The 16,102-nt window shown below is 39.2% G+C and overlaps 1 protein-coding gene across 1 annotated transcript; it reads left to right on the top strand.

The window, feature by feature from the left end:
• The first annotated feature begins 5,262 nt into the window (after nt 1–5,262).
• On the top strand, nt 5,263–11,631 carry LOC128863424 (peptidoglycan-recognition protein LB-like). Its single transcript, XM_054102578.1, has 3 exons — nt 5,263–5,465; nt 10,196–10,651; nt 11,057–11,631. Exons 1-3 carry the CDS (start codon nt 5,375–5,377, stop codon nt 11,242–11,244), a joined length of 735 nt encoding a protein of 244 aa, XP_053958553.1. The 5' UTR covers nt 5,263–5,374; the 3' UTR covers nt 11,245–11,631.
• The last annotated feature ends 4,471 nt before the right edge of the window (nt 11,632–16,102 follow it).

The raw sequence follows: 16,102 nt of genomic DNA on the forward strand, positions 1-16,102 counted from the left end.
TTGTTGTTGCTATTATTGTTTATTTGCTAATTCTGCAGTGTCATAATCCCGAGATTGAAGAAGTCCCTTTTGTTGTTTTTGTAACAGCATAAACACTCTTCATAAATATTTGAGGGATGCTGTTGTAGTATTTGCAGTAACGACAAACCGACTGCCGTTCTCGGCCGAATTCCTTGCTCCAATAAAAAAAAAAATTTTGAAAAATTGTTTTTTTTTTTACTTTAATATTTTCTTTTATTTATTTTTGGATATCTAAACTTACTTAGATATATTCTTTATGAGGTTTGCACTTCGACTTAATGGCCTTTTGTGTCCTCTACTCATCACACTCATATCCACACCTAGTTCCCTCATGAAACTAGCTGGGTTGGATTGAGCGTACGTACCTTTCTTCTGGCTGCTGTTGACCAAGAAGTCTTAACCTTCTCCACGCTTTAGCGCTGCATTCCAGGAGAAAGTGCATTGGAGTCACCTGAGATTGGTCGCAGAAATGGCAGGAGTCCGTACACCAAATCCCAATCTGAACTTAATTGCAGCAAAATTTTGTATTGTATAGTAAACAAACATTTTTAATAGAGGTTTTCAATATTTCGTGACCGTTTGAGTCTTAATAGGCATCGAGTTGCCCAAATGCTACGAAAGTAGTGGTAAAATTTTATGATGGTACGCATCCGTGTTCATTTTGTCGAACTCTGCAAGAGCTTTGCACTCCTGTAGCTGCGAAACTTTCATATTCATGACGTGAAACAGGATATAAATTGGGTTCAACTCGGAGCTGTTTTTAGGTCTGTCCATAATAGGAATGCCGTCTCCCACAAATACCGAATGCCACTAAATTCCGTCTTCCACTAAATGCCGACTTCCACTAAATGCCGACTGAACAAAACAAATTTTCGGTTGTACTACTTCAGATTTCGATTTTTTAATAAATGAATACAAAAATTTAAGATTCTGCTTAGTTTAGAGAGTCATCCAGGTGCAGAATAATCTTGAGGAATCAGGTCATCAGCTCGAGAATGGAACATTTCTATTGAAGAAATTAGATGGTTCCTCAAAAGTGTTCTTGTAAGCAGCTCTGTCTACAACTATTTTTATCAGTGTTAATTGCCCAACACATAATGGGTAAAATACCCTCAAATCATTTGGCTGCTTCCCCATCTTGCGGTTCCTTAAATACAATTCTACGTCTTACTTTCGTCATTCCAGCGGGTCTGAAAAAGTTTAATTTGGATTCACCGAAGTCCTAAGCCATCCAATTTGCTTAATTTCTATCCAATTCAAACGCTTTTTGTACATTTTTTTCAATCAAAAATGGTTGTTTGGCAAGTCTTCGAAGTTCTCAGCGAGACATTCGCGCGCTAAAATCGACTACTCTTCTAATATTCTCCACCAATCTTCCACAATTCTTACTCCAATCGTTGACGACCGAATTGCCGTTGCGCTACCTGACCATGAAGAGGTGAGAATAGCGATAACGCGACTAAAGAACAAAAAAGCCGCGGGCGTGGATGGACTGCCGGCTGAGCTATTCACACATGGCGGCGAGGAGCTGGTAAGGTGCATGCATCAGCTTGTATGCAAAATATAATCGGATGAAAGCATGCCTGCCGACCGGAACTTAAGTGTGCTCTGCCGAATCCATAAGAAGGATGATCCTGCAATCTGTGCCAATTACCGCGGGATTAGTCATCTAAATATCGCCTATAAGGTTCTAGCGAGCGTTTTGTGTGAAAGGCTGAAGCCCACCGTCAACCAACTGATTGGACCTTATCAGTGTGACTTTAGACCTGGAAAATCTACTATCGACCAAATATTCACAATACGCCAAATTTTGGAAAAGACCCATGAAAGGAGAATCGACACACACCATCTTTTCGTTAACTTCAAAGCTGCATTCGACAGTACGAAAAGAAGTTACCTGTATGCAGCGATGTCTGAATTTGGTATCCCCACAAAACTTTGCAAGATGACATTGCTCAACACCAGCAGCGCCATTAGAATTGGGAAGGACTCATCCGAGCCGTTTGATACCAAACGAGGTTTCAGACAGGGTGACTCGCTGTGGTTAAACTTCTTTAAACTGATGTTGGAGAGGATCGTACGATCCGCAGAACTTAATCGCTCAGGCACAATTTTTTATAAGAGCGTACAATTGTATGGCGTATATCGATATCGGTTTTAACAACCGCGCTGTTAGTTCTGCCTTCTTCAAACTGTCTAAAGAGGCAAAGCGAATGGGTTTGGTGGTGAACGAGGACAAAACGAAGCACCACCTGTCTTCAAACAAACAGTCGGCGCACTCGCGTATCGGCACCACGTCACTGTAGACAGTTATAATTTATTTGGGAACCAGCTTTAACACCGATAACAATGCCAGCCTTGAAATCCAAAGTAGAATCTCTCTTGCCAACAAGTAGGCAAATGAGTAGTAAGGTCCTCTCTCGACGAACAAAACTAACACTCTACAAGGATCTCATCATGCCCATCCTAGCGTATGGCGCAGAAGCGTGGACGATGACAACATCCGATGAGGCGACGCTTGGAATGTTTGAGAGAAAGATTCTGCGCACGATTTTTAGACCTTTGCACGTTGGCAACGGCGAATATCGCAGGCGACGGAACTATGAGCTGTGTGAGCTTTATGACGACATAGACATAGCGCAGTGAATAAAGATCCAGCGGCTACGTTGGCTGGGTCATGTCGTCCGATACAAATGCTTCAGCTGCTATCAGCTGGTGGTGGCAGAGGAAGAGGAAGGCCTCCTCTGCGTTGGAAAGATCAGGTGGAGAAGGACTTGGCTTCACTTAGTGTGTCCAACTGGCGCCGCTTAGCACGAGAAAGAAACGACTGGCGCGCTTTGTTAAACTCGGCCAAAATCGCGCAAGCGGTTATCGCGCCAATTAAGAAGAAGAAGAATATTCTCCACAGTTTGCAACCGATAGCACGAATGCCCTAGTTTTAAAAAGCGATTTTCACGAGCGCTGGGTTCGCATATTTTACTCGTTCCCCTTAGGCATTAACAGGTTACGGTAGTCTGATAAGTAAATAAAAATTTGCCTGTGGCAAGCTTAGTAAACCGAGTGCAATCTTTCATTTACCGATCGTAGCATACGATATTGCAGCTTATTAATTTGCTCACAACTTTTAATTTTTCGCCTTACAATAGTTGCACAAATTAAGTTTTATCAAATTGAATCGTAAGGCCTCCTTATACTAAAAAATACCAAGTAACAAAGAGCCAGCGTTTTATTTTCATGACGTTTCAATTGCGGTTAGACTACCGGTTAGTAAGCTTGTATTCGTTATGTATGCCCTACACTTATCCCAATAGCATTACCTTTCATTCCATTCTATCCCAATTATCATTCAACATTTTACACAACTCACTGCAACCCTTTAACATCAATTGATCTACTCACAAAATAAGCCAACTCTTAGGCAATGCTTACCAAGCACATTGCCATCAAAAGGGTCTCCCCTTCGCACAGGAAACCAATTTTAAATAGGAAATCAATTCTGTCTGTAGAAGTCCTTACACAGAATACCCCCTCCAATTGTGGATATACTCGCACAATATTTCACATTATTTACATACGCCAATAAGACGCTATCATTACGCTAATGACCCACTTTTGAGCGAAAAAATCTCAATTTCTGCAGCGGTGGCAAAAAATTCCCATTGAAATTGTGGTAATATTTGTAGAGGAGAACAACTCTCAAGCCTTTGTGATGATGGGTAATTTGTTAAGAAATTATTTGCGCGCACAGTACAGGAAATAGTTAGGGTGGGAATAGTATCAATAGCAGCAAAAATAGGGCAGACACAAAGTCATATAAAACAATGGGCAGCATAGAAGAAGGAAAACAAATCAGCGAAACCATCAAATTGGCAAAAGATTTAAAGTGTCGCCGACACGAACGAAAAGAGGAAACGGAAACAGAAATGGGAAACGGGAAACGGGCAATCAAGTAAGCACCCGTAAATGCTGGAGAAAACGGGAAGTCTTTATGCGCCATTTGGAGGCCGTCTATACTACAGCGCCCAAAGGCGAGCCACCACAGCGGAGAATGACAGTCAAGACGATTGTCGCTGCCAAGAAAAAGATTTTTGCTGCCACTAATATCATTGTTGTTGTTGCTGATGATTGCGAATAATGCCGCGCAGAAGTCGAGCTAATAACATGAAATGTGTCAAAATGATGACTGGGAAACTGAAGATGCTCCACAACGATAGGATAGAGTGAGAGGAGATGGAGTGAGAAAGGCCTGCAAAAGGCGGCTTACAAAATTTACGAAGTTGGAAAACTAAAGAACGTTGATGGTAATCAAGCGACAAACGTTTATGTGAAACGGAACGGCTCTAAAAAGGCTAATATAAAAATAAACAAACAACTACCGCCCATCACAGACAACTAAATTATGTCACAGAAGAACAACAGACACGACATCGATGACGAGCAAGCTGGGAATTTTATTTTGTAGGCGGAAAATCTAAAAATTAATGCACACCACAACTACCAGCACCATTTTGTTGAGGAGTATAGTGTACTGGCGGGGAGAGAGACGCATAGGAAAATAATTCTCAAATAGCAAATGGCAAGGCATTTTTTTATGGAGGGAAGCCCCAATTGGATGGTCATTCGAATGCGGGCAGACAGACTCCGCGCGTGGCGACCAACATAGATAGGCAACGAACGCGCTGAGCAAAACAATACATGCCATGACTTGAGCAGGGCTTGCACAACGAAATTTTAAGCAGTGGTTTCCCCAGCATTTGCGCTGATAAGACGCAGTACTTGCGCAGCAGAAGCAACAACGGCAGGAATGACAAAAAAGCCAACAATGGAAATATGAGCGAAGTCTAAGCCGCACCGCACCGATGCTGATAAGCATTCGTCCGAGTCGCTTGGGTGGTGTAGCGGCGAAGAGCTGGCGGTAGAGGTTGTAGTTACGAAGTGGTGAAGATGGCATTGATTGCAGTCTTGATGACGGCACTGATTGTAATTGCGATTCTAGAGAAAATGGCGTCACTGCACTAACACCTAGGCGGTTGGCGTATTGGGTGATTTTTTTTTCTTGTTTTGCTTGTAGTTCCTACAAAATGCGCGCATAATGTCAGCCTGAAAAGGAAATTTTCAAAAAAAGGAAAGCCCCTAAAATGGCAATTACCGCCGCCCATAACAGTTGCACAGAAAAGTATGTAGATAGATAAGCAGCTATAAATGCCAGAGCATTTGCGGCATAAAGGCCAGTAACGCAAACACCGGAAAAGTGGGACGAAGTTAGCTTTGAAGCAACCGCAACATTTAGTGCAGAAAATTAAGGAAACAAGCGAAAATTTTTGTGAAAAACCGCGTACCGCAAATATTTAGTATGTCAACTTTAGTTCAAAGAATCACCATATTAAGCAATCTGCTGTTGCTGTTGGTGTACCAGCAAATATTTCTGGTCGGAACTCAAGCAGGTATTTGAAATATTTAGAGCAAACATTTGGCAGCACACACAAAGAAAATAATTTAAAGGTCAGGCAGTTTCCTTGTGAAATTTAAATTTTACAAACTATGTACTTTGATGCTGCCTGGGAAATGTAATTAATACTTACGAACAACACGCACACATACATATATATACACCTACAAACACACATGCACACACACATGCATTCTACACTAGCAATCTCAAAGAAACCTTAGACCCGCCGCACGTGTTTATGTATGACTTGTTTCGCAAATACATACGCGCATGAATTTTATAGACATTTCCATATCCCACCGACGCTTATCAAAGCCATCGCTCAACTTGAAACTCTTGGCAACCCAATACCGCCATCGCCACATTTCTTGTTGCATGACAAACGCCTGGGGCGACAGGTCTTCATGCAACATTCAACATTCTGGGCGCTTGCTCTCTGCGGCCTCGCCACATATGCGCTTTGTTTGCATCAATTTCCATTTCAAAAATGAATTTCGCATACAATTTCACTGGCTGTCAGGCCGCATTAATCAATCTTCGCTGAAGTTTCTCCTTTTTGACTTTTCGGATGCGGTGAAATTGATTTCTTTTCCTTTGTTCCTAAAATACGTTTAGCCAAGTGCGTAGGTGCAGCTGTAAAACTAGATAACTTCAGTGAAATGGTGGCATGAAGCGCAGTGAGTAATCGATGTGGCAAAGCTTTGGAGGTAAACGAGGCCTAAAATGAATTTGATTTAGTTTACTTTTTGAAGCCCCACCCTGTAACAAATGAAAATTAAATCTAGAAGAAAATAACAAAACCGATAGGAATTAAGAAATTAAGGAAGACATGAAATGGTAGATGAAGGAGTTTTGATATTTGTTTCTGCTCCCTAATGAAAATTGAAAAACGTTGCTAAACTAAAATATGAGGCCATTTCCCCTAAGCATAAGAATTATTATTATTATTGAAAAAATAGTAGCAGCTATGTTAGCTTTTTATTAAGGAGTTTTAGAATAATAAATTTGAAATATAAATGGCATCACAGAAATAGTTTACGACTTAATTAAATTTATAATGTTCACAAATATGTGGCAACTCCGTTAACTTTTTATTAAAACTTTTTAAAATATTAAATTTTAAATGGAAATAATATGACGGAAATAATCTACGACTTAATTAAATTTATAATATTAAAAAATATGTGGCAACTCTGTTAACTTCTTATTAAAATTTTCTAAAATATTAAATTTTAAATGGAAAAAATATGACGGAAATAATCTACGACTTAATTAATTTTTTAATATTAAAAACTACGTGGCAACTCTCTTAACTTCTTATTAAATTTTTTCGAAATATTAAATTTTAAATGGAAATAATATGATGGAAATAATCTACGACTTAATTAAATTTATAATATTAAAAAATATGTGGCAACTCTATTAACTTCTTATTAAAATTTTCTAAAATATTAAATTTTAAATGGAAATAATTAATGACTTTATTAAATTTTTAATATTAAAAAATATGTGGCAACTCTGTTAACTTATTATTAAAACTTTTGTAAATATTAAATTTTAAATGGAAATAATTCATGGCTTTATTAAATTTATAATATTCTAAAATATGTGGCAACTCGGTTGACTTCTTATTAAAACTTTTTAAAATAATAAATTTGAAATATAAATGGAATCACAGAAATAATTTACGACTTAATTAAATTTATAATATCCACAAATATGTGACAACTCTGTTAACTTTTCATTACAACTTTTTAAAATATGCTATTTTAAATGGAAATAACATGATGGAAATAATTATCGACTTTATTAAATTTATAATATTCACAAATATGTGGCAACTCTGCTAACTTCTTATTAACACTTTTTAAAATAATAAATTTGAAATATAAATGGAATTACAGAAATAATTTACGACTTAATTAAATTTATAATATTCACAAATATGTGGCAACTCTGTTAAATTATTATTAAAACTTTTGTAAATATTAAATTTTAAATGGAAATAATTATCGACTTTATTAAATTTATAATATTCACAAATATGTGGCAACTCTGCTAACTTCTTATTAACACTTTTTAAAATAATAAATTTGAAATATAAATGGAATTACAGAAATAATTTACGACTTAATTAAATTTATAATATTCACAAATATGTGGCAACTCTGTTAACTTCTTATTAAAACTTTATAAATAATACTTTTTACAAGGAAATAACCTGAGAGGTACACTTTACAACTTAACTTAATTTATGATATTTAAAAGTATAGGTGGCAACCCTGTTAGCTTTCTATTAAGGGCTTAAAAAATAATAAACTATAACTAAAACGACAGAAATAACTTGCAATTAAATAAGCATTTAATATTAAAACAAATATGTGGCAACTCTGTTAACTTTTTATTAAAGATTTGTTTAAATATTTTTAGAAATATTTGGCAACCCACTGCAGTCCGAACTTTTTATAAGTTTTGTTATTTGTGTATTAGGTAGGTAGGTGAAATGTTGAAGAGCCGGTCTGGCGTTCCACAAGTTGCACTAAAGCGCCGTTTTGATACCTTTTGGGACCGCCAACAGGCAGATATCTATCGAGTCACAGCTGTTGATGTAAGAGACAAAACTGATGGGATTTAGGCTGGCGCACTGCCCCAGGCGGTCAAAGAAAGGAGCACCCAACCCAGTGACCTTAAACGTTTAGCTGTCACACTCGAACATTAACAGAGAAAATGCACAATAGTCGCCTTCTCCGAGAGGTCCTTACAGCTTCTGCAATGGGGATTAAATGGCGAACCTAACCTTTCTGCGTGTGTGCCGATAGTCCAATGACCGGTAAACACAGCTACAAGTGTGGAAATTGAATGGCGTGGAGTCCGCACAACTTTCTGCGTCTTGCGTCTATTGTGTTGTGGTCAAAGGGTTTTCGAATTAGCATACTAAGAGATGGATTTCCATCTTTTCTGCGCTTTCCTGAGAAATAAGTTGTGCAATTCCTCTTTAGCAACAGTCAGGGGGATGCCGATGACCGGCGAGGAGGTTTCTGAGACCAATTCAGTCGATCACCTCCTGGCAAACTCAACAGCATTTTATTTCTTCTTTGCTCGTATGTCCTGGCACCCAGATCAGAGAAATGCCATCTACACAACTAAGAGACTTGATATCCTTCTTACAGGAGTTGACCAGTTTGGATCTGCTCCCTGGCGTCGTCAGTGCCTTGATTGCAGCTTGACTATCGCAAAAGATATTAATATCTCCCTTGCTTCCACGTTCACATAGCATTTTGCATGCCTGCATGACCGCAAAGACTACTGCCTGCAGTATTGGGCAGGAAGGAAGGAAGGAAATAGATAAATTTGCTGAATTAGAGAAAACCCGTGCTCCGACTTCTGATTCCATCTGGGAAGCGTCAATGAAGAAAGAGGTTCTAGCATCGGTATAGATTTTTCTCTTGTTCCAATCCCACGATGGCGCGAAATGGTCGCTCGAATCAAATTTCATAAGGAATTATGTATAACACAGGCCAACAAAATCTCGCTTTTTTACAGCTTTTAAAACGGTTATGGGTGTTTCTTGAAGGTTTTTTTATGCTGACAACGAATATGACCTTGAAAATGCTCCAGCACGTCAGGATTTTTGGCAATTTGAGGTTAAAAAGTCAAAAAATGCAGATTTTGGCCATTTTTTTAATTTTTTTTTTGGGAAAGGTAAAGTTTTTTTTTTTAATTTTCCAAGCATCGCAAAGTACTAGTCTTCAGCTTTAAAATCCATTTTTAAAAATATTTTTGCGACTAATATAAAAAAAGTTATACTATTTTGAATTCGCCCTTTACAGGGGCGTTAGAGAGTTAGAAAGGTTGAATTTGCATATCTAAAAGTCTCCAATTCAAAATAATATAGAATAACTTTTTTTATATTGTATTAATCGTAAAAATATTTAAAAAAATGGATTTTAAAGCTGAAGACTAGTACTTTGCGATGCCGTTGAGGAAAATTAAAAAAAAAACTTTACCTTGCCAAAAAAAAAATAAAAAAAATGGCCAAAATCTGCATTTTTTGACTTTTTAACCTCAAATTGCCAAAAATCCTGACGTGCTGGAGCATTTTCAAGGTCATATTCGTTTTCAGCATAAAAAAACCTTAAAACCTTAGTTAAAATTATCGAAAAAGTTTTTTGGTTGTTGGCCTGTGTAATTTTACGACAATAAAAGCAATAACGGCAAGCAACTTCCTTATTGTCGATTCGACGTTCCCGGAGCACAATACTTGAGACAAAATAACTTTTTGTGAATAGCAAAATTACGAGTAGCAAATGAAAACCTCCACAGGCACTCCATTATAAAGGCCAAAGTAGGTGGTGCCTCTCTCTAATCCATTAGAATTTTGTATTTTGTCACTAAATTTGAAGTTGTTTCCTCTTTGAGCTCCACACGACAGCGCAATTTTCGCATTACAGGGCAACTATATTTATATTTTGTAAACATACACACGCATATGTACTTATATACTTAAGCGAAAATTTTGATTTTACTTATCCATAATAAATAAACTGTGTCTTATTCCACTCCCTTTCCATTTGCCTTTTTTCACACCAACAGTTTAAAAGTAGTTTACTTTGGTTATCAATTTTTTTACACACAACAATCAATCTTTTTCTCCACATGAATCCACTTAAAACTTTCCACACCTGCTTCCTCTAAATAGCTTATTCTTGTGCTCTTTGACAGCTCCGACCGCGACCGCCAACGTGCAAGCACCATCAACCTTGCAGCACCTCAATGCAGAAACTTCAGTATTAAGCAACCGCGACGCCAACACCAACAGCAATTCTAAATACAATTTGAAATGGACACCGCGCAGCGCTTGGCAGGCGGCCGCGCCACTTCACGCCCCAACACATATCTCAACCGTGGGCGGCGTGTCACATGTGATAATTCATCATACCGCAACACCAGCTAGCACATGTCGACTCAACACCAACGCCTGCGCCGCCACCATACGCGCCATGCAGCGTACGCATCAGCAGCAACGCGGTTGGGATGACATCGGTTACAATTTCCTAATCGGTGGCAGTGATGACCAAGCCGAGATTTATGAGGGGCGCGGCTTTGATGTAGTAGGCGCACACGCGGTCGGTTACAATGCGCGAAGTGTGGGCATAGCACTAATTGGTGACTGGACAGGTGAGTGGTCGGCAAGCCAAAAAAACAGAAACAAAAAACAAAAATATGAGTGAGAGGAGCTAAACCACTTTGTAGCGGTACAGGAGGCCGTTGACTGCCAGTATGAAATATTATATCACACGCTTTTGAAATGTGTTTGCGGTGTGGGTGATTTGCGAAAATTGTCAATGGCGTTTTATTTGTGTGGTAGAAAATTAATTGTAGCAGTTTTAAATAGATATATGAAAATATGTGGAACTCCAGAAAAGAGAGCATGAATATGTATTTTAGTCACTTTAAGCTATTTTCGACCAAACGATTTTTATATTAAAATGTTTGCACTTGAAGATAGGCAGCATAGCGCTCCCCACTCCTTGTTCATGTTCAACAGTCTTAATTTCTTTTCTTCTTATTTTCCGACAACAGACGCTCTACCGCCCCATCCTGTGCTGGATAAGCTGCACCAGCTCATAAGTTATGGGGTACAAATGGGTCACATCCAACGAGACTACACACTGCTCGGCCATAGGCAAGTGAAGGCTACTGAATGTCCGGGCAACCGGCTGTACAATGAGCTCAGAGGGTGGCCACACTATAAGCAACATGTTGCGTAAGGAGGAATACAAGGAGGAGGGAAAGGAAAGCGTCTGACAGAAATACCAAAAGGGCAAAGATAGAAATACAGCTAACAAGAAGAGAGAGGATTGAAATATGGCATGAAAATAAGTTTAAAATTAGGGAGGGATTTAATTTATATTTTGTGGCTGTCTGTTGTACAGTAATTTGGCATTCCGCTAAGTAAAGAAATTTAATTAGTTTTTTAATGTACAAACCTATAAATATGCAGGCAGACTAGGCGTAAAAGCAAAACAAAAAACATTATATGGCCTCAAAAAGACTGACCACTAACTTGGCCTAGAAATATTTTTAATTATTTATTTATTTACCATATATTGGCAAAAAATATGTTTAAAAATTAATAATTAACATAGGAATTAAGATGAAACTAAATAAAATATATGTAAATAATTTCCTGTTTTCATCAATAGTCAAGATTTATATTTGCTAAAGTTTATTACCACATTAAAGGCGGGGATCTGGATGAAAGTATGCTAGGTAACACGGCGACTGCCCCACCTCGTTTTTCGTCCTAAAACGGGCGATGTTTGGTGTAATCAAAATGAGGCCGGTCAGGCAGTTACTGTGAATAGTGTTCGCTATCGTGAGATGATAACGAACTTTTTATGGCCCGAATTCGAAGATATGGATGTGGACGATATGTAGCTTCAACAGGACGGTGCCACTTGTCACACAGCTAACGAAACAATGGCTCCTTTGCGCGAAAAATTTGATGGCCGAATAATCTCACGACGCGGCGATGTCAATTGGCCGCCAAGATCATGTGATTTGACACCGTTGGACTTCTTTCCTTGGGGTTATTTGAAAGAAAAGGTGTACGTCGATAAGCCAGCAACACTTCAAGAGCTAAAGGATGAGATAATTCGGCACATTAACGGCATAGAACCTCAATTATGCCTCAGCGTCATCGAAAATTTGGGCTATCGGATGGAGATGTGCCGCCGAGGCCGCGACGGCCATTTGGCCAATATTTAGCTCCATACGTAATTGAGCTATGCCAATATTATCATAATAAAGAGATATGACAATAATTTCCTAAAAAGGTTGTATTTTATTCAAAATCAACACCGGCCCTTGAAACTTAACCACCCTTTTTAATAAAAATATAAAATAATAATAAAAATATAATAACTTCTGTTAGGTGCTTGGCCGAGTCTTGATGCTGTTTCACAAATGGAGTGGCCTACAGTTTTAAGCCGCCTCTGAACGGCAAATGATTTTTTATGAGAAGCTTTTTCATGGCAGAAATACAGTCAGAGGTTTACTATTCCCTGCTGAGGGGTGACCGCTTTTAGAAAAAACTCTTCCTAACATTTTGTTGTTTCATGCAGCGCGATTCGAACCTACACACTCTCGAATGTGTCACTCACTAACCATTCGACTACGGCGGCTGAGTATAATTTTTTATCAGACACACGAATTGCAAATTTTTTAACTTTTTAAAGTCTTCGCAAATAGAGATTTTTCTGGGCCGATTGTGGCCCAAATATTGAACGGATGGTTAGGTCTTTCAGCCAAGAATAACATTCTGGGAGAAGCAATTGATAATTCTTATTCCATTGATAAATGGGTCAAAAGGAACTTCGTGGAAGTGAACTACTTCTTAACTCAGTTCCTCTCGGGCCACGGATACTTCCGTAGATATCTATACCACATGGGCAAGGTAACCGATTCCAAGTGCATTTACTGCGAAACGCTGAGCGACGACGCTAAGCACACATTTTTTAGTTGTAATAGATGGATCGCGGAAAGAAATGCTCTGAGGGAGCAGATTGGCGACATCTCACCGAGCAACATAATCCGCAAAATGCTCGAACGCGAGGACAGCTGGAGCGCGGTAAAGAAATACATCGAGAACGTAGTGCAAAAAAAAAAAGATCGACCTCGACACAGTGCAACAAAGTGAAGCCGCACAGATAGAGACACAAGAAGACAAGCCTATAGCATGAAAACTGGCTACAAATATAGTGGACACAGACGTGGGTGAATAGAATTGGTTCTTTATGGATGACGTTCCGAAGTAATATAGAAAGCAGTTCCCGGAAGGGTGTCTCCCCAGAAGGAGAGGAGGGATCACAGTGACCACACCACACGACGCAGTAGACGACGGTCGCTGTAAGTGTGAAGGCATTTTGAACCCTACTGCACCCACCAAAAAAAAAAATCGTTAATTCTTTAGAGAGATTAGAAGTAAAACTTTTCAAAATCTAATTTAAGGTGGCAGGGAGTTCTCTCTTTCTGACTGTGTTGTAGTCGATGAGCTACTGAAAGAACTCGAGATAAGCGCGATGGTCTGAAATATCTAATATGACCTAGGACCCTTAAATTTGTTATCAAATGATGCAGGTTGTAAGGCAGAAATCATTATTTTCATGAGGGGTTATAAAATACCTGGTTCTATTCGACAAACATTTTCTAAAAACTTTAAATACTTGAACTTCTATGGATTTATTTTTTTTTTCCTTTAACTCCTATTGGAGCATAGGGCTTCGCCTACGTCCCTTCGCCAACGGACACGGTTTTGAGCTATATATCCCAGTTCGTTCACGTAAAACCAAGAGAGTTGATGTCAGGTTCTATTGAGCATCTCCGGGTTGTACGTGGCCTACCCACTCTACGGCCAGGGCTTCCAACGCAGGGTCTGCCTAGCAACATTGTCATCACTTTTTCTAAGCGTATGTCCTACCAACTTCCTCTTCCTTTTTCGAATTTCAGTTGCCGCGTCAGTTAGTTCGTTAGTAGATCTGGGTTGGATGGGGCAAAAAATTCGCAAAAAACGGCACAGGAACAGTTGGCAAACGTTTGCAGACCAGTCGTGATTGCCGTGATTACTTTCCGTGGACAGATTTGACATTAGTAATAAATATGCGGAATTTGGCATGAAGGATGATATTGTTAATTTGCCACTAAGGCGCGAGGATGCCAAAAGATGAAATGGCTTTGTTAATCCTACACTCCAAATAAACCGCAGAGCCGCCTTCGGGGGTGACCTTGCAGCCAAGGTAGCAAAATTTCTCTACACTTTAAAAGTTATACTGGAAGTTTAGCAAATCTCAGCGTGATTTATTGGCTCCTATAAGCGCATTAAAATATGTGTTATTTCTTATCCGCGTCTGATAGAATTCTTGGAGGAAAGCTTCATTAGTTTAGCAACTGGAAAAAGTGTAAAGAACTTCCTTTATTGGTATCAGTAGAGCACTGCAGACTACTCTAACGCTTAACGACTTATGAAATACTGCAGCAGGCAACCTTCCCACCACCAATCTATACTTAGGTTGGATCTGAGTGGATTCTTCTTCACCGTCAGCCCTGATTTGGCAAGGTGCAGGATTTTTTTTTTTTTTTTTTTGATTGGAATGGCGAAACAATATTCGGCCAGAAGCTCTCGAATAACCTCATATAACTGAATATTACTGTAATGCATTTCAGGCAAATGTACTTACAGCCACAATCAGAGAAGCACATATTGACTGGGAGATAAGCGGCACAACACTTCTGATGAGGCACTCAAAAATATCAAAAAATGACTGACTTTTTTTCGGTCACAGCTAAAAGCTTTCTTATCAAGATGATATGAGTCACAATGGCATTGGAAACATTTTATTGCTAATGAATTAACAAGGCAGACACCCACATTCGCAGTGCTTCGTGGAAGCAAAGAGAGCAACGAGGTTCCTTTCGACACCTACGGTCTACTCTTGGTCAGGTAGTTCTTAAGTTTGCTCACCGAATGCTGGGCGAGCACTTTGAAAATTATGCACGAATGCAAAATACTTCCGGCCACGGTTGGAATGGAAGCGACGAAGGAGGAAAGTTCTCATCTCTTTACGGGTCGTACCCAGCAATAAAATTTGAAGTAACTACTGCAGCAACTGCCACATTTTACACTTCCTAGATTAAGTAACCATGTTCTCCCGCATTCAGCGAAAGTTAAGAATCTAGGAGTCATACCTGACTCCAAACTCCATTGGAAGCTACACATGGAAAATCGGGTAAAGAAGAGCAGCATAACTTTCTACTACTGCAAATCTATGCTTGGCAAAAAATGGCGACTCAAGCCGTAGGTCGTTCTTTGGATGTACAACGTAGTGGTTCTGGCAATAAATAACGTACGGATACCTGGTTTGGTGGGAAGCTCTTCGGAAGGGCTATAATATCACAAAACTGGGGAGAGTTGAAAAGACTTCTTGGCATCACCGGAGCATGCAGAACTCGTTCCAGGGCTGCCATTAATGTCGTTTTGCATCTACTTCCCATCCAGTTTCACGTTATTTCCATCACTGCTCTAAGTGCAATCAGGTTAAAGAAGGTTGACTTCTGGAGACAATCTTTCAAGAACAGGGTAGCATTTTTGGGCAGTTAACACCGTATTTCTCTGAACTTTGTACAGACCTCACTATCCGCAAACTGGAGTTTGAGGGTCGTGCCAGGGCAATCTTTCCAAGTAGGCAGGATTGAAGCGAGGAAAAAAGCTGTGTCGAGGCTGTTACATCTGTCTTCACTGACAGTTCCAAAAGGGTATTGGGAGTCGGTGCAGGAGTTTTCTCTAAATCAGGCCATCTAATCTGTCTACTTCCTTAAAACTACCGAATACTGTTAGTGTTTTTTAGGCAGAAGTCTTTGCGATCCTGCAGGCATTCAAAATAATAAGGGAACGTGGAAGCAATGGAGATATTAATATTTTTTTCCGATACTCAAGCTGCAATCAAGGCACTGACGATGCCATAGTGCAGATCTAAATAGGTAAGAGGGAGATCACATCTCTTCAGTGTGCAAGTAACATTTCTCTCTAATCTAGGTTTCAGAACATAGGCACATAGAGGGGAATATTGC

This window comes from Anastrepha ludens, chromosome 2 (assembly GCF_028408465.1).
Source record: "Anastrepha ludens isolate Willacy chromosome 2, idAnaLude1.1, whole genome shotgun sequence".
In the NCBI taxonomy this organism is placed as follows: Eukaryota; Metazoa; Arthropoda; class Insecta; order Diptera; family Tephritidae; genus Anastrepha; species Anastrepha ludens.

What these genes read in the sequence shown, in the direction of transcription:
- LOC128863424 (XM_054102578.1), top strand. Translation starts at nt 5,375, where the DNA reads ATGTCAACTTTAGTTCAAAGAATCACCATATTAAGCAATCTGCTGTTG. An exon ending in TCTGGTCGGAACTCAAGCAG is followed by an intron (nt 5,466 to 10,195) that starts GTATTTGAAATA and finishes GCTCTTTGACAG; the next exon opens with CTCCGACCGCGACCGCCAAC. An exon ending in ACTAATTGGTGACTGGACAG is followed by an intron (nt 10,652 to 11,056) that starts GTGAGTGGTCGG and finishes TTCCGACAACAG; the next exon opens with ACGCTCTACCGCCCCATCCT.